The 19,254-nt window shown below is 38.1% G+C and overlaps 1 protein-coding gene across 1 annotated transcript in view; it reads right to left on the bottom strand.

Annotated features, from left to right (window-relative positions):
* GlyT (Glycine transporter) overlaps window positions 1-19,254 on the bottom strand; it is a 421,794-nt gene that overhangs the window by 142,895 nt on the left and 259,645 nt on the right. Inside the window, 2 exon segments of the mRNA XM_067771981.1 lie at window positions 12,495-12,773; window positions 12,857-13,298. Of these exon segments, the coding sequence (XP_067628082.1) occupies window positions 12,495-12,773; window positions 12,857-13,298 (721 nt within the window).

The following is a 19,254-nucleotide window of genomic DNA, read 5'->3' as shown; positions in this document are numbered from 1 at the left end:
ATCCTTAGAAGACAGGTTAATGCTTCTACTTGTACTCTGAAATAAAGGTTATTTTGATCAAGCTCCAATAAAATTTCCCAAAGAACTCTGAAGTTGAGTAGGAATAATGCCATTCGTGCCTAGCACAAGCTTCAGGGACTCCTCCCTACTCATTGTCCATTCCACTTCATCCACAGTCCTATGGTACCCTTTATGGGCAGGATTTTTCGGTAGAATTTTCATTGAAGTCCTATTCGTTTTCTCAAAAGCCTTACAGAAAGACCTGCAGTACTATCATTCTGTAGAGCTCCTAGTAGGAGTATTATTTACTCTTTCTAGCTGTATTGAAGAACCGTCTACTGGATGCTCCAAGTTCGTCGAGATATTCTAATCACCAAAGGGGCTTGCTCTTGCCCCTGTCAGTTGCCAACGAACAGAATTGTTCAAAGCCGCTATTACATGCTGAGATAAAGTTCCAGAGTATCTATCGCACTTTCGTACAAGTAAAAATTTCCGGCAGGCGTCGCAGACAAAAGGTTCTTCAACTTCCTGTCACATATGTCCCAGTTGGTGTTTATAGGGTTTCTAGAAGATATTTTGCCAGAACGTCCTTTATATATAGAAATCTGAATAATCGGTTATTAGTGAAGAAGAACTGCTTAGGAACTCTTCAACATGATATCAGAGCAACCATTTCTTTACTAACCAGCATGCAGTCCAAGACCTTCTCCTTAACCGTCGCAACAAAAGTCGGAGCATAATTACTGCTAAAGATTCACTTCCATTGCAAATTCATGAGCCTCGGAATTTCATCACCCTTCCACGATAAGTTCTATAATATAGGTCATGGATAAAACGTATAGATCATTGTTTGTCGAGTTTATGGGTTTCCCTGTCCCAACTAAAGCACTTTTTGCGAGGGAATTGTTGAAAACATGACATTCAAAACAAAAGGCAGACATTGAAAGCTATCTCATACAAAAAGCTACATAAGTATTCTTCGATCTCTTAGCACTACTTCAAGCTTCTTTTTTGTTGGTACTAAAAAAGCAATGGTACGCTATTAATAACACACCAACACAACCAAATGGCTCTTTGAATTTATGGTAGGTATCAACTTTTCAACATTTGAATATAATCTCAGCTCCTTACAAGCAGACGACATTCGCCCAGCGCACGTACTTTTTGGAAATGGAGGCCAACGCGAATGGTCTAAAGTTTGAATGGTCTGCAAGATGGGAAAATTAATAATTTATTACTTGTGGCTGTTTATGCGTGAAAAGCGTGTATGTGTGAATGTGCTGGTGAGGAGTTGATACTGCAAGGAAGTGAGCACCAAGCAATTTTCCTATTTTCTTGCTGCCTTCTTTTGTATTCAATAAGAAGCGCAACAGAGTGGGGCCCGGCGAAATATAATGGGCTTTAAGTTTGTCATTATAATAAAATTTCTTTTATCTTCGTCCCAGTACTTAATTTTGTTTTAGTTTTTATTTATTTTCATTTAACTATGGCAACCAGTAGTGATGTGCGCGGTTGCGATTGTTTAAGGATACGGGTTTGTCGAGGTCGGTACTTAACCGGGTACATTGGTCGCTTCTGTTTGAAAATATACTAGAGACACCCAGCAGACTTTGTCCTGCCCGAAAATATTCCTCCCTGCGATGTATGTACATTAGGGTGGGTCAATTTGTATGGAGGAAAGTTAACCGATATCGCGCCATCGATTTTTCGATAGGATTTGGGCTCAGGGAAAAAGTTCCACTACGCAAACCCAAAAAAATAATTTTGGAGCCTGCGAAATTAAATTTTTTTTTTACTTTTTTTCGACATTGATTTTTTAGGTTTTTTTCATGACCTACTAAAAAAAATTCCTAAAATAATTTTTTTTTTCAAAAAACAGTTGTCGCCAATTTTTTTAGCGGAAATTTTTGGGTCGGACAGGGTATACATGAAATTTTTACAATCATATGAAAATTTGTTTAGTAGGTCATGAAAGTTGAGCTTTTTTTCCTGAGCCGAAATCCTATCGAAAAATCGATGGCGCGATATCGGTTAATAAATCGACCCAGTCTAATGTGCATACTCTCCCTCTAAACAGAGGCGTTTTTTACACGGTTGAAAATTTTCGATTAAATCTTAAACTTTTTGGTCTAAATACACATATAACCAAACTTTATTTGGTTTTAAATGCAGGCCTTGCAAAGTTAAAAATGAAACGATCTCATGTACTGGTTTTAAATTTAAACATTTTGGTTTAAGTCTTAGTCCAGAAATTAAAATTTTTTCAAACTTCTGAACTAATAGTTAAACCCAAATATATTAAAAATTTGGTTTATCCTCTGATAGTTTATAATATAGACATATAAAAGTTCAAAAACGAGGCACGTGTAAAACTTTTTGGTTTAAATTTATCTTAAAATCATCACTAAACTGGGCTCAAAAAATAAACTAAAATTGTTGACTGTGTAGCTTCTGCAAACAAATAGTTTTTGTATTTTCTTGTTTCTCCCTCCTCTCTTCATGTTTGATCCTTATTTTTCCTTCGTATTTTCTCCCTTTGACTTCATGGAAGTATGGAATGGGACGTGGGATGGCCTGCAAGGTTCCATGTGGTCATATTAAATCATTCCCAAGATGATCGGGCTTGGAAATTGAAGGTGCTTGGATCTATATCCGTCAAAATACCATTAGCGTCGATAACACTCCACAAAACCTTCGGAGGTTTTCTTTGTCGGTACAGCAATAACAACGACAACGCCCAAAGAGTTTCCGACAGACGAATTTGTAATTTACATAGATGGAGCTTTAGGTATTTATAAGTCAAAAAACTGTAAAGTCTAACGGGATTCGTTGAGAAGTTCCTATTAAAGCAAGTACAGCTGCAAAAAGTCCAATAGTGGACGTCTAATTTGCGATGGTTATGGTTATGAGAATGCATTTGTAGAAGGCTGAGGTAAGTATTTAGCCATTCAGGGCAAGTAGGTGTCTCACAAACTGCTAGAGATAAGAACAGCAAATGTATGTGCTAGGATTGAACACACATACAAACGGCTTGAGGTGTTAGGAAGGCAGCTGCTACCCATACAAAGAGAGTGGGAGCGAGACAGGAAATTGACTCCGATTGTCGGCATTTGGCGGACAGAGAACGTTAAGTAGCGGGTTGACCAATAGCGGCAGTGAGGTGATGGAGCACGTTTAAGGGCGGAGCCGGTAGAATGTATGTATATGTGATGACGCATGGGTTATGGAAATCTGTATTTGACCTTCCAATACTGGCTGCTGCTCAAGCAATTCCCGAAAGGTGCTCGTATTTACGTGACGTCAATAGCTCGGTCAGGATGTATTATCTCAACTATCAACTTTGTACAACTAGTTTAACTGGTGCAATGTTTTAGCCAACGCCAATTGTGGAGCATAAAAGTGCACAGCAACTTTAAAGAACCAGCAGCACAATATGGAAGGGATCTGATGAGAGCTCGTGTCAGTCGTCACAAGCTTAAACAAGCACACCTTTCTTAGAACAGATGCACTGACTATTGTTTCTTTATTTAGGTCTTGGAAAAAATTGGCTTGAAATTATTATCCACTGGCAATCGATATGTAAAGAAAAGGATAAGTCTACCACTCCAGCAGAGCTCTTCGTCCACTTAAAACTCGAGTGGAGTGGTGCAGTTGTATTATAAACTAGCAGATCCGGCAGATGATGTTCTTTTCAAACTTTGGTCTATCTGCATAAATTTTAAGAGGGTTTTACCTCTTTAACTCCCTTCCCCTCTCTCCCTCTTTTCCTTGTCTTTTTATTCACTCCTTGCTCTGCCTTTTTCTTTCCCTGCGTCTCTTTCTCCCTCTGTATTTTTCCCCCATTTCTTTTCCGCTCTATCTATCCCTACCTTTATTTCTTCGTCTAATTCTATCTCTTTCCCTGTCCCTTTCTGCTTCCCTATTTCCTCCTCTCTCAAGTTCTTCATATTCTTCCCCCCATACCATATTCCCAGACCAGACCAAGTTCCAGTTACAGTCTCAGCCCAAATCCCAGTCCAAGTTCCAGTCCTGTTCCAATCACAGTTCCTGTCCCGCTCTCTCTCCAAGTCCCAGTCCCATTCCCATACTTATCTAGATAAAAGGCTATCAAATTTCAGGCAGATCGAACCATGAATAGAATTAGTTCGGATACATCGGTCTCTGGTTCACTTCCCGGAAAGAAGCTTCACAGGAACACTCTCCGGATTACTGTGACGCTATCTTGCAAATTTGAATAAAATCGGCGGAGTGGTTGCGGAGTCCATAAGCTGCATACAAACATACAGCCTTCTTTATATATAGAAGAAGATGGGCGACTCCAACGAGGAATAAAAATGGAAGTTTCTTAGGTGAAAAAAAGTCAATAGGAAACACGAATTTATTTTTCTTTACACCGCATTGTTTCACTGCACCATTAACCCCGAAGTCGAAACTCAACCGGAATAAATTGTGTGGAACCAAAACTAGGTTGTAATTTTGAATCCCCATGCTTCCGGGTACGAATTCAATTTCATTCCAATACGTGCTGGGTTACTCTTTCTTATGAGTCGTTCTATATAACCGAAAACTCCCATTCATTCTTCAAAGGACCCGGGTTTAAAGATCGTATGCTCCTATTTTCTACATCACTACTCTCCCCACAAACTCAATTGAAATCAAGTGCCACCCTACTTCTGGATGCTGGATGTTCTTCTGCATAAGCTTGTCGCATTTTAACGCCTCAAAGCCGACGAAAATAATATCAACTCCAAGCGGCATTTTAATTCTCCATTTTTCTTTTTGTTTTGGGCTGCTATTGTTGTTGTGCTCAAATTTTTTTGAGCATTGAAAGCCGATTGTTTATCGGATACTTTGCCATCGCTTTTCTTTGATTTTTACACTTTGCATTCCTCGCTTGTCAACCCCACCCCCTAATTATTGTAGGCCATTCTATTAAACTTTTAACTTTCCGTTTGTGTGGACGTCCCTCTATGTGCTGCTGGTCTGCTTCGAGTAGTTCGAGTCTTGCTAAGCTTGGTGCGTTAATTTTTTGCTGAATGTGTTATAATGTCCATGTTCATTTTTATTTAAATTTTCATTCAATTGAGTAGCCGCTAAATATTGTGCAAGCAATCTGAGGGAAGGTGATTTGTATGCACAGAGGATTGGATTGTAGGAAGGTAGGGATTTTTTTAAGTCAGAACACTGATGGAGTTTTAGGAAAGAAAAGAATGAGCGAGAATTAGAGTGTGTTGTTCCGTTTAGAGTGTATATATCCCACCCAGCATTTTTTGAAGTTATTAATCATATTAGAGTCTTTTTCGAGTCTCCAGCATGATCAAAATAAGCATATATGCGCTCATTTTCTGATCAGAAAAGACTCCCTCGTCGGGAGAAAATGGTACCCTACGCGCGACTACACTTGGTGAGCCCCTTTTAACCCATATTTCTAATCAGTATTTAGTCTTTTTCGAGTCATATTTGCCATCATTTATGAGTCTTGTGGGAATAAATTATAAGTTTGTTTTAAAGCTTTTGCGCTCAAAAGAAGACTCAATCTTATGAGTGAAATATGATTTATTGAAAAAGCAACAACAAAATGTAAAGCAGACAAAAATTTTTTACTCAATCATATTTCGATCCCCAATGTGATCAATTTGTGATCGCTTACATTTTGTTGTTGCTTTTTCAATAAATCATATTTCACTCATAAGAGGGAGTCGATTTCGAGTCTTCTTTTGATCGCAGAATTGATTAAACAGTTTTTAGTCGTCAAAAGGAGTCGAAAATGTCTCATTGTGGTGATTTATACTTTAATCAATCTTCCATATACTATGTGGGATAGTATAGCAATATCTGTTGCAGCTCAGAGGTCCCAAGGAAACTAATTGGTAGAAGAAAGAGAGTGTATAAACTTTCACAAAAGTAAAAAAAAAGCTAGAACAGATGCCTTCATTGAACGAGATCGGTTAAGCATTACGAACACATTTGTATAAATGACTTTTAAAAGGGTTGTAGACTAGAGTAATAAGCCAATCTTAGTGATAAATAGTTTCGTATCAATGATATCTCACTTACTTTTTTTCAATGGGCGGTGTCACGCCCCTTTTCCGATCAAGCATTACACAACATTTCTAGAGCCTCAAGAAAAAAATAAATCCTTCGTAAGAAAATTCGAAAAAGTAATTTATCTGAAATGAAGTGTACAATTGAAAGTCACGCTGGGTATATAGTGTTCGGTTGCAGCCTAGCTTAGACACCCTTACTTGTTTCATTAGAGTCAGTGGAAGCTCGCTACCAATGCCTACTAGCTAATAGAATCCGAGTATAAATGGAATGGGGAAGCTCATAGTATGGTTACACACAACCATCTTCAAGTCTATTAGACCTGAGCGGATATTTTCTTATGTGATGAACCTTCTGAGCAACAACCAGTATTTGGAGGATACGTTTACCCTCCAGGGAACGCTTTCAAAAATCAACTTCTTGAAAGTCACTTGAAATATTCATCATGATTACTTGTTAACCTCACCTACTCATCCTGTTTCTTTGACAGCCGAGGCTATGGCGACTCCAAATTCTTTATTAATCTCGAAGTTTTCATGTTGTCATACCAAATCGTAACTTAATGGTGCTTGTTACCGAACCGTACCGGATCTTCCTCCGGAAAAGGACTATATACATCAATAACACTCCCAATGCCTACTTAACGCTACAACAACAACAACAACAACAGCTCCTCGAAAGCAGATTGAATAGGTTTAAACTCACAAAACAGCAATCAACGTCCGAACTCAAAATGCATCAAACGTGACTGACGTCATCGCTTACGTAAGTAAGTCCGCCATATTTCAAATATGTAAGTAAAAAAAAGCTAAAGTCACGTTTAGCCATCCTCTCTTTCCAGCCGAATGCTACTCAACTGATTTTTAATAGCCTTAGAAATCTTTATTTCTGCTCTTTTCCTTCGCACTCGTGGCCGTGTTCATCAAATTTATTGCTTCTCATACATCAAATTGTTTCGTCTCGTAAAACTAGTTATTGCTTTACTTTTCTATTGTTTACGCGTCTGGTGGTCTACCTATCTCAATGTGTAAATACTCATCTAACAGTGCATTCTATTGCGTACTCTCATGGTCATTTGCTAACTTTTAACTTCCGTTCCCGCTTCCGTTTTTCCCTCTTCAGTTTTGTGTTTTCCTCGCGCGATGAGAAATTGATAGCCGTGCATTGAATATGAGATGATATGCCGTTTGTGCTCCATGCAGCTGGCGATAAAATGGCATTGAGAGTATGACTGAATATATGAAATGAGACAGCGAGCTTATTGAAGAAATCACAAAGTTCTACCTCAAGGCTACTTTCGTACGGATTTTTAAACTTTTTAAACTAATTGAGTTTTGATTTCAAAGTTTTTGGATTGCCCTAATCCAAGATGGATTTATTAAAAAAAAACAAAAAATTGAAACAACTTTGATGCGATGCGCACTGTGTTACGCGTAACCACTTGGTCTAAACTGAAAAGTGTGCATAAACCAACATAGAGTAACAGAACCTCTTACCTCCAGTAGATTAGGGGACCTAGAATATTCATGCGGAAGGCCTGTGCGTGTGGTAAGAAATGACTGAATTGCACAGACCTAGAGCCTACGGCGTGATCATATCAGATCATTTCCCACATGTCCGGACCGCTACTTTAATGGTGCTAATTTCTGCAATGTACTGTATCAGTATCCCTCAAAAGACCACCACTATCGATAATACTCCTCAAAACTGTCAGGGAATGTCTATGTCGCTGCAAGAAGAAGAAGAAAAAGAACATAAGTGGAAAACTGAGAGAACACGGAAAATATATGGTTAAAAATAAGACAAAATGGCAGGGACTGTTCATATTTCTTAATAATTACATAGCTCGTCGAACAGCTTACAACCCGGATACTGTAATAGGAAGTAAGGCAATAAGCTAAAATCCTCGGTTTGGTATCTATCCGGCCTTTCTGCGGCACGAAAACGAGCTGCTACACAGTACTGTACCTAGCGCTGAGAGTGTGGAGAAGAGCAAAAGTAGTTCATTCCCAAAGTGGCGAAAAAACATGCGAGGTGGCCATCATCAGAGGTTTGAGTAGCGTTCAACCAATCCAGAGTCGTGTAGGCCCAATGTAAGACCAAATGGATCTAATCCCCACATTTTGCCCACGGCTGCTCAAGAGGTGTAGAGGGCCACCATGGCTTTTAATTATATCTCCTCGACATGCTTCTTCCAGTTCAATTTACTGCCTCAAGAAACTCCAACGTATTGAACCTCTGGCAAGTAATCAAGCCTTACTCCGTTTAATTGTGGGGGTTTGAAAGGTAACATTTTGTAGCAGCTCAGTAGTAGCGGTCAATCAAACTAGAGTCGTATATGCCCTATTTTCATTATAAATGAATACATGTTACTTTGATTGAATCATAAACATACATACACACACGCTACGTCAGAGAGTTGTACTTGATCGTAATAATGGGGAAAGGAAGGGAAAGATAGCTAAGTCGCCAGCAGGTGATGGAGTATAGAAGCAGACTCCTAATCGGTGGACGGTGGCCAAACTTCGGTAAAATCGGTAGACAAATGGGGTTTGTCAAACATCCGGTATAAGAGCAGAGCGGTGAAATGGTTGACGAATGGATCATAATTACAATTGGAAGTATTGACACGGAGACAAGTTGGCTTGTGTCCAGTTGAGGGGTGGGGTTTATAACGGCGAAAAAGTTGATTGATGCATGACTACTGGTGGTGCGATGGACGGATGGTGGGCATCCATTAGGCATCCATGCCAGATAACCAGTGGAGGAGTAACCGGTGCGGGGATGTAACAAAAAAATGTAATGCCACCACAGCCGATGAGTGACGATTAGCCAAAGTTCAATAAGCGGTAAATTGCAGAATGGTGATACGATAATGAACAGCAGGCGAGTTGGCGTAGGGTGATCCGCCCAAATAGCCCGTGAAACAGTATCCAAGTAACTGGTGGATAAAACAGCTTGAGTTTATTCGGTGCAAGTGCGTTGCCGCTGATGAAAGTATGGCCCCTGGCTTGTATTTGTTTACAATACTCGCAAAACCAGTTGGTAGCCTTACATGAAAGGGGCCTGCACACATTTTCGTCTGAAAGCAAAGGAAGACGCCCCCTATCCTCCTGATATTGAAGATCCTATTGTTAACTGTATAGGTTAGGCTCTGGATCCAAAATAATCTGCGTCGAGAGGCAGTACGCAAGACGTTGTTTTGTCGCCACTCTTTCGGCTTTGCGTTAAAGATAGCATAGTTTCCAGAAATCTAATTGAAGTGGTGACCTATCCGATGCTTTTAGCAGTCAAGAGCTTTATCTTTCCGAAACCTGACAGTGCCTCTGAAAGCTATGCTGAACACAGAATCCTAATATATATGCATCGAGAGGCTAGTTCATAAAGCGACTGGCTGTATTCAAACTTACCTTTGAGAAAGTGCTGCTGCCTTAAAGAGCTTTGATCTCTGATTGACTCTCAGAGTAAATTGCAACGGACGTGAAGTTCGTTGATAGTAGACACAATTCAGGTTCATTTATGGCTGTTAGTTACGCCGGAAGGACGCTGCAACGGTTTAGTTGCGTAATATTAAGCTCGGTAGTTTAAATATAAGGAGAGCGAAAGATCTTTTGAGTAGATATCACTAAAAGCCAGGACTGTGTTCAGTCTTACTGTTGCGCATAACCTTTTGAGCCTTTGTGGGTATGAAGGGTATTGTGCCTGATATAAGCATTGCGATTGACCGCTGCACTCTAGTTAACCTGCTCACTGTGCTGTTTCTTTCGACTGCCGGCCACCAAACCATACTGCCATAGAATAAGATGGGTCTAACGACTGCGCTCAATGTAAAATGTGTGGCTTTGGGCCTCATATTTTGTCCACGACTGCTTTGGAGGTGTAGGGCGCCGCTATGTTTTTTCTAGATCAGCCTGCAACATGCTTGTTACAATTTAATTTACTGCCTCAAAGAACTCCGACATATTCAACTTCTGGTGGGAGTTCGAGCCTTACTCCGTTTAATTATGTCGGCTCGAAAGGTGGTTTTTTGTAGCATCTGGTAAATATAACCATTTCAGCCTTCGCATGATTCATATTGAGGTCGCTTGCTTGGGACTAGTTTTCTACAAGGATTAACGCGGTTTGCAATGCTCGCATAGAGTCTAAAAATGTTTCCCGATTACCCTTAGAGCGATGTAATCGGCGTAGGCGAAAACGAGGCAAACGGTTCTTTCTAACCTCTTAGACATGGTAGGATAATTCTTCTTGTAAGAAGTTGCTCCAGCAATTTCACAAGTGGCAGGTCCAAACCTATGTGCAATAAGGAAAGGTATTGCGTACTTTACTGGTAAAAGTAATGGTTAAGCTTAACCGGTGAACTGCCTCGTTAACTTATCGATAAGCTTAACCTTAAGTTTGAGATACACTTTTTGAAATTTTGAATTAGTATTGGTGTGATCTACAGACATTTTCACACATCAAATTTCACGGGTGCTTCATACTCACATTTTTTCACACAATGAGAGCATATCTCAAATTGTAGCTCATATACATTTATTTCACGTTGAAAACTTTGTTCAGCGCTAACCGAATGTTATTATATTTATGTGCACTTGTCGCGCTATTAAGACACCCACATTAATTTTGCACTTAATCAGCTAAACGTAACAATAGCATTAAATTAACTTTAATACATTTTCAAAACGCTATTCTCTAGCCATTAAAATTTACGCAGCGCAAGATTACGCAATGAAATATGTACATGAGTAAGTACTTAGTGATGTGCGATTAAGAGTATACTGTTAAAGGGGGAGGGCGTTAAGTTAGGATAGGCTGAACTGGTGAGGACCGCACATAGACTGAAGGAGTCCGTGGTGTTAGTAGAAGTTTGTTTGACTGCCAAACTGAAAAACCATATCAAAAACCAGGACCTATGTTATAAAATAGCTTCCTGCTCTTGGCGAATACTGGAAGCTTCCGAGGACATATATCACTTGCTGCTGCTAGATCTGACAGCGGTATCACTCCTAATAGTTGGGGTCTTAGCCTGACAAGCGCAGGGCACGAGCACAGAATGTGCTGTATCGTTTCCTCCTCCAACTCGCACTTCCTACATCTGCTAGCACTAAGCAAGCCTAACTTAAAGGCCTGTGACGCCTGAAGGCAGTGCCATTCAGAATACCTGTCTATAGTCTTCTCTTTTTAATGATAGGAGCAGATTTGTTAGTCTAGGGTTGTTGATCTTCGACACTTTACAGTTCCGCGGTTGGGTTCACGCCTTTCGCGCTAGGCCTATTATGTGCATCTCTCGCATTCTCTTAATCTAACTCAGTCTAATTGGGACGTCTACGGAGCAAGCTTCGAGGGATGCATCATTTTTAGCTAGTTCATCCACTTTTTCATTCCTATCTATTACCATATGCCCTGGAGCTCAATATAGATTCCAGGAATCGCTTATAAGCACACTTTTAGATGCTGTGCTTTGTCAAACTATTGCCATAATTTCTGCTTGTATGTCTATTTAAGGTGAAGGTGAAGGGGGTGAAGGAGTATTTCAGTCAGCTTCATTTTTGGAGAGTAACTGCATACTCTTCAGGGATGCAGATGCCGCTCCTTTTTTATTATTATGGTGTATTATGTATTATGTAGTAATTTTGGTGTGGTGTAGGCAAAAAAAAAAAGAAAATCCATTAGATGGTGCTGCGGTGAAAATAATTTTGAAAATCATACCTACCAGCAGATTTCGTTCATATTTGATGAATATATTAAGCTGATAGGTAGAGTTTTGCCCAAGTAGCTATATATAAGCCATGTCGCGTTTGGAGAGAAATCGGTGTCAGCATTGTGCCATCTTCAGTGCCACTTTTGCTTCGAACAAAAATTATTTCATGGTGACAAAAATCACTCGACTATAAATGAATTAAGTACTCTGCATCAAACAATACAAAACATGTGCCATAAGTTTTCCGGCATCCATTGACATTCGCCCTGAAGAGGGAAAAATACCGAAATCGGTTTGCCTACAAGCAAATATATGAGGGATGACAGAAAATCGTTTCAATATCAATATTTTAGTTGTTTTTGTTGTAGCGTTAAGGACACTTCCCGAAGGTTTTGGGGAGTGTTAACAGTGTTGATGGTCCTTTGCCGGATATAAATCTGGGACGTTCCGGTAACAAGTATCATTAAAGAACTAGGCTGACCGTCTCGTGAATGATTTAATATGACCACATTGCACCTTCTAGGCCTTCCCTTCAATCACACACCCTAGTTCCAGTAGTTTCTTGCGTTTGGTTATATTTTTGTTCACAATACTGAGTTCACGATTGACCCGGTTCTCCGGGTCCAATTTTCTCGTTGCAGTGCTCTACTACTCAAGCGACATATGTCCTTACGCAAATACAAGCGTACATAATTTTTATTTTTAGTAAGTATACATTATTAAGTAATCAATTTGTTTAAGTACTCACTTTCAGTGCTCCAAGTAGCTTCACAATTCTGCCACGGCAACTGACGACGAAATGAAGCGCACATATAAAATATTGTCCAAGCGATAATTAAATTATAATAAAGCATTACAATTGCCGAAACGATAACCATACCAGCGCCAAGACCACGAAATAGCGGACAAAAGCGACGATATATGGCAACTGGACCCAAAGCGGCATATTGACCGAATGACAGCTCCATGAACATAAGCGGTAGACCAGCGATAATTAACATGATTGTAAATGGTATGAGAAAGGCGCCTTGTTGAATACAAAATAATTAAAAAAAAAAAAAAAACAGTTAAAATAACCAAACATGCACCATCTTCAAACTTCTAACTTACCTCCTCCATTATTATAGCAGAGATAGGGAAAGCGCCAAACATTACCCAGCCCCACCGAGTAACCAAGTAGAGAAAGTAAAAAATCAAAACGTCCCGTCCAGTTACCACGTTCCGGCTCACCTCCATCACCTGTGTCGAGTGCAATAAGCGCTGCACCTGAATCACCGCCACCAATGGCTACTTTGGATGCAGGTGTGGTGGGTGTGTTTGGTGGATAGGTGATAACGTCGATCGGATCACTTGATGGTGGGCCATCATCACCTTCACAGCCACCATTAACATCTTCTCCGATACTGATGCTGATGGATTTGCCTCTTGTGGTAATGCCTTTGGCGTCGTTCGCCGTAACCGATGTGGCGCTTGTGACGGTCAACGCTGAGGCGGGGCTGTTGTTCGACATTTTTGTTGGTAACTCTATTGTGGTGAAGCGATCCTCGTTTTGCTGTTGTAGAAGAATAAGAAAGCAAAAGAAATGATGTAAATTTTTGTTTTTTATTTTTTTGGTATCAATGAGAATGGACGTTAATGTAAATATTCTTAGAACTACTTTAAAGACCGTCTAACCGTGTAATTTTCCAGCACGTTAAATAAGAAATTCTAGCCCACTAGCTAAGTTTCAGTAGAAGAGTAGAGAGAAATCACTACTAAAAAAAATGCATCTTAGTCTAGATCAGACCCAAGAGTGCGGGTTTATTTACCTTAATACAGATTCTGTCTTTAGAAGTTTCAGCTAATAAACACTTTGATGTTGCGGGAGAAATTGTGGTCGCCTTTCTATAGACAAAAAACTTCCGTAAGTTTTTTCACCGTCCCTCCTCGGATGAGAATCTGGAATGTGCCCTTGCTTAAACTAAATCGGAATACGTAAACGGGATGTAAAGGTGGTAAGACAAAAAAAAAGGTAAACAGAACTAAAAGGTGAATAAAAAGTTAATGAAAAACATATCTGGAAGGATTTTTGAAAAGAAACAGGGAACTAGGAAAGTAAACGAAAAAGTAAAAGTAAAGAAAATGTTAAAAAGTAAACATTAATTTAAAACTACGCGACTCTTTCTGGGACGATATTGAGTTAAGTTCTGGACCGCTAGGAGTAGTTGTGGATCATTTCGAGACTCTTTTGTAGTAATGTTGCAAACATTCCGGTAATATATTGAGATAATCCTGGAGCCATTTCAGGATAATTTCCGAAATATGTTAGCAACTATTTCGGAACTATTTTGCGGTCGTCAATGTTAATATTTTGTTATCGACGTGGTATCGGTTTTTTATAGAAAAGTTATCGTTTTCTTTTGGCAAAAATATTGATTTGTTATCGAATAGGCAAAAAGTTAATAGTAAACCGATAGCTTTTCGAAAACAAATCAATTTTTTGCGATAAAATTTCGATAACTTTTCTATAGAAAAACAAAAAGCTTTTGATATTTAATCCTTATTATTCTTTGGTAAAAAATTGGTAAATTTTCCATGAAAAATCGATAACTTTCGATAACTCGTTTATATCTCGTCGATAACACGCCAATGAATAACCGACAACAAAATGGTATTGTTGCGAATATTAGCATCACTATGCTATTAGTAAATAATCACAACAACAAAAACAGCAAGCGCGACACTTATGTACAAGGCAACGAAGAATATTCAATACACACAACCAGCAGCTTGAAGCAGAAAGATTATTTCACATACATATAGGTGAACACCTAACAGCAGAAGTTGTTACTCACACATACACACGCATATGGCTAAAAGAAAAACATAAACTGCAGATATACATGTATATAGCCAAATAACAAAGCATGAGATACAACTGTACCAGAAGGCATGATCGGTGATCGTCTAGACCTTAGAAGAAATGGGGGAACTAGGTAACCGAGAGTATAAAAGCAGCGTAAGCTGAGGAATCAGTTTGATCTAAACACATTATTAGTGAAATATAATTGTGAAGTACTACTCTCAAAGTACTCCAAATAAGTTTTGGTTTCTAATCTTTCCTTTCCTTTCCTCACTTCCGCTTTCTTTCCACCTCATTTCCTCTCTTTTTTCCTCTTTTTTTCCTTTACGGTTGCTCTCGTTCAATAACCAATCCCCTTCTTTTGCATGCAAAACGGATATTCCCTGTGAAAAACCGAAACCGGCAGTTCGGGTATTTAACAGTTATTTTAAAATAAAGTACTGTTCTAGTTGAAAATATCCGTTATTGAAATTGTTATTCAAAATCTTTTTAATAAACGCCTAAATTTGATATGCAGCTTACCAAAAGCATATTCCACAAAGTTTTATCTTTTTATAAATAAAAAGAACTGATGCGTGAGAGTTAATATATATGTCGTTAGCTTAATGTGAAAATGTGCCAACTCACTTTTTACAGATTTTACAGGAGACGAAAAAATCTGAATAATTTTTGAAATGACCCTTTTTTTCAAAACTGTGAATGAGGATACCTTAGTTGCAATATTTTTGAGTGTAGTAGCTTTGAAAAAGATAAATAAAAATCATGTATGCTAACCCATCAGCTATTTTATGACTTAGCACAATTTCCTCACTCCAAACAAATTTTTTCTCCTGACTTAGCACTTTTTGCTCAATATGTTTCCCCATCACTCCTCCCCTTTAATGATTGAAATATAACACTAAAACTATATATTTCACAAAAAAAAATTTTTATTTGTCAAACTATTTCTAACTATTGGCGACCACCGTGGTGTGATGGTAGCGTGCTCCTCCTATCACACCGAATGCCCTGGGTTCACACCCCGGGCTAAGGAACATCAAAATTTTAGAAATAAGGTTTTTCAATTAGAAGAAAATTTTTCTAAGCGGGGTCAACCCTCGGCAGTGTTTGGTAAGCACTCCGAGTGTATTTATGCCATGAAAAGCTCTCAAGGAAAACTCATCTGCCTCGCAGATGCCGTTCGGTGTCGGCATAAAACAAGTATGTCCCGTCCCGCCAATTTGTAGGAAAAATTAAAAAAAAGGTGCACGATGTAAATTGGAAGAGAGGCTCGGCATAAAATTTCTTCGGAGGTTATCGCGCCTTACTTTTATTTATTTATTATACTCAGCTGATAAGAGCTCACAGAGTATATTAACTTTGTTCGCATAACGGTAATCCGTAACGGCATAAACTAATCGAGATAGATATAGACTTCTATATATCAAAATGACTACGATCACGCCTACTTTTTCGATATCGAAAATTTCGAAAAACCGAAAAAGTGCGATAATTCATTACCAGAAAATTTCAAAATGGGCGTAACTCCACCCTTTTTCATTTAATTCGTCTAGAATATTTTTAATGCCATAAGTCGAACAAAAATTTACCAATCCTTATGAAATTTTGTAGGGCTTATATTCTTGGACGATAACTGTTTTCTGTGAAAATGGGCGAAATCGGTTGAAGCCACGCCCAGTTTTTATACACAGTCGACCGTCTGTCCTTCTGATCGGCCGTTAACACGATAACTTGCGCAAAAAAACGATATACCTTAACTAAACTTAGTTCACGTACTTATCTGGAGTTACTTTATCTTGTATAAAATATGGCCGAAATCCAACTATGAGCACGCCCACTTTTCCGATATCGAAAATTACGAAAAATGATAAAAATGCCATAATTCTGTACCAAATATGAAAAAAGGGATGACACATGGTAATTGGATTGGTTTATTGACGCGAAATATAACTTTAGAAAAAACTTTGTAAAATGGTTGTGACACCTACCATATTAAGTAGAAGAAAATGAAAATGTTCTGCAGGGTGAAATCAAAAGCCCTTGGAATCTTGGCAGGAATAGTGTTCTTGGTATTACATATAGAAATAAATTAGCGGTACCCGACAGAAGATGTTCTGGGTCCCCCTGGTCCACCTTTTTCTCGATATCTTCAAAACGCCTTCACATATACAACTAAGGGCTACTCCCTTTTAAAACCCTCATTAATACTTTTATTTTGATACCCATATTGTACAAACACATTCTAGAGTCACCCCTGGTCCACCCTTATTGCGATATCTCGAAATGGCGTCCACCTATAGAACTAAGGCCCACTACGTTTTAAATAATCATTAACACCTTTCATTTGATACACATGTCATACAAACACATTCCAGGGTTACCCTAGGTTCATTTTCCTACATGGTGATTTTCCTATATTTTGTCTCCAAAGTTCTCAGCTGAGTATGTAATGTTCGGTTACACCCGAACTTAGCTTTCCTTACTTTTTTTTTTTCTAACGGTTCTGATCTGGACTCTTTTGCCGGATGGTGCGCAGACAATAACTTATTTTTAAAATCAAACAAATGCCGTGTTATGTCTTATTCCAAAAAGACAACTGCCACATTCTTTATCTAAAAACTAAATGCTAAATCTCTTAATCGTTGTCAAGAGAGTCAAGACTTGCTTGTAGTTTTTGACTCCAACTCTCTTTTTCACGTCACATTGCCTTCGTTGTTTCAAAATATGTTGCAATGGTTGGGTTCAGTAGATGTAACACCATTGACTTTAAGGACCCTATGACGTTGAAGGCACTTTATATATCCTTTGTCAGAAGTGGTATAGAATATTGCTCAATAATATGGAATCCTTTCTATGAATCTAACTCCTATAAAATTGAGAAAGTTCCAAAATTTTTTACAAAATTATTTTACGTATGCTTCACTAGCCAGACGGCCTCCCATCGTATACCAGCACTCACAAATTGCTTGGTCTTCAGGTTTTGCGTGACAGAAGAACTTTTATCTCACTCATGCTTGCCTATAATGTAAAATACTTGAGCATAAGTTGCTCTGATTTATCTACTTTGTTCATTCCGTATATTCCACTGCGTGATCTTCGGCATAATAGATTATTTATCTAAATAACTCATAAAACGAATTATGCTATGAATGAACCTATAACTAGGACTATACATCTAACAAATCGATTCAGTAGTGTTAACTATTTCAGTATTTTTCTCAACTTTTTTAAAAAAAAAAATATAGAGGACGATACCGAGAATAGAATTTTGTTTTGCGCATAGTTCTTTTGCGGCACTATTTACTATTTTACCTTTTCAAGTTACTTTCAATGACTTTTTAGTTCCAAAATAACTCAGGTAGTCTTTAAGGTTATAAGCGGACCTTTTGGAAAACCTACATTAAAAATTAAATTTCCGTTTTTTTTCTTTTTCGTCATTTTGCACTGATTTTTCTAAAAGTTTGACCTTCGATAGCGACCTCTAAAAACCTTGCAAAAAAAGAATACATAGTATTTTTGAGTAAATTATGATTTTACGGGGCGCACCGTTAATTTTTTAAAAGTTAGAAAATAAGGACCACCCTTATATTCATATTCCAATTCTCCCCCCTGTTCCTATTCCTATTTATTTTCCTTTTACCACTCCAATTTCTATTCCTATTCCTATTCCATTTCCTGTTCCTATTCCTATCCGTATTCCTCGTCCTATTCCTACTGCCATCCTCATTGCTATACTCATTTCTGTTACAATTTCTATTAATATTCCTTTTCCTATTCCTATTCTTATCACTATGCTTATTTATATTGTTGTGTCTTTTCCTCTTTCTATTCCAATTTCTACTCCTATCCTTATTGCCAACTCATTTCTATTGCAATTTCTATTCTTATACCTGTTCCTGTTCTTGTTCTTAATCTTAATCCTATTTTTATTCATATTCCCCTTTCAATTCCTACTCCTTTTACTATTCCTAATTCTATTTTTATTTCTATTTATGTTTTTATTCCTATTCCTACTCCTACTCTTATTCATGTTAGTACTCTTGTACCTATAAATAATGTAAGGCGCTATAACCTCCGAAGAGATTTTAGCCGATCTTCTCTTCCAATTTGCGTCGTGCTCCTTTTTAATTTTTCCTACAAATTGGCGGGATGGGACCTACTTATTTTATGCCGACTCCGAACGGCATCTGCGAGGCAGATGAGTTTTCGTTGAGAGCTTTTCATGGCAGAAATACACTCGGAGTGCTTGCCAAACACTCTTGTACCTAATACTATTCTTATTTCCATTTATATTCTTATTCCTATTCGTATGTCTATCCTTTTCCATATTTTATTTCTCTTGGTATTTCTATTCCTATTCATATTCCAATTCCTATTCTTGTTGTTATACTTATTTCTATTTCTATTTCTATTCCTATTGCTATTAATTTTCCTCTTTCAATTCTTATTCCTATTCCTATTACTATTCCTAATGCTATTTTTATTCCTGTTTCTAATCCTATTTTACTCCTATTCTTATTCCTGTAATATTCCTGTAGCTACTCTTTTTCAACTCCCATTCATTTTCGTATTCATGCACCTTCTTTATTCCTATTTCCCTTACTATTCCAATTCTATTCCTATTCTTATTCTTATTCCTATTCATATTCTTATTCCATTCCAAATC

The sequence above is a fragment of the Eurosta solidaginis genome, chromosome 3 (assembly GCF_040869045.1).
Source record: "Eurosta solidaginis isolate ZX-2024a chromosome 3, ASM4086904v1, whole genome shotgun sequence".
Lineage (NCBI taxonomy): Eukaryota > Metazoa > Arthropoda > Insecta > Diptera > Tephritidae > Eurosta > Eurosta solidaginis.
Note: the sequence above shows the minus strand (reverse complement) of the source record. Positions and strands in the feature narration are given on the sequence as shown.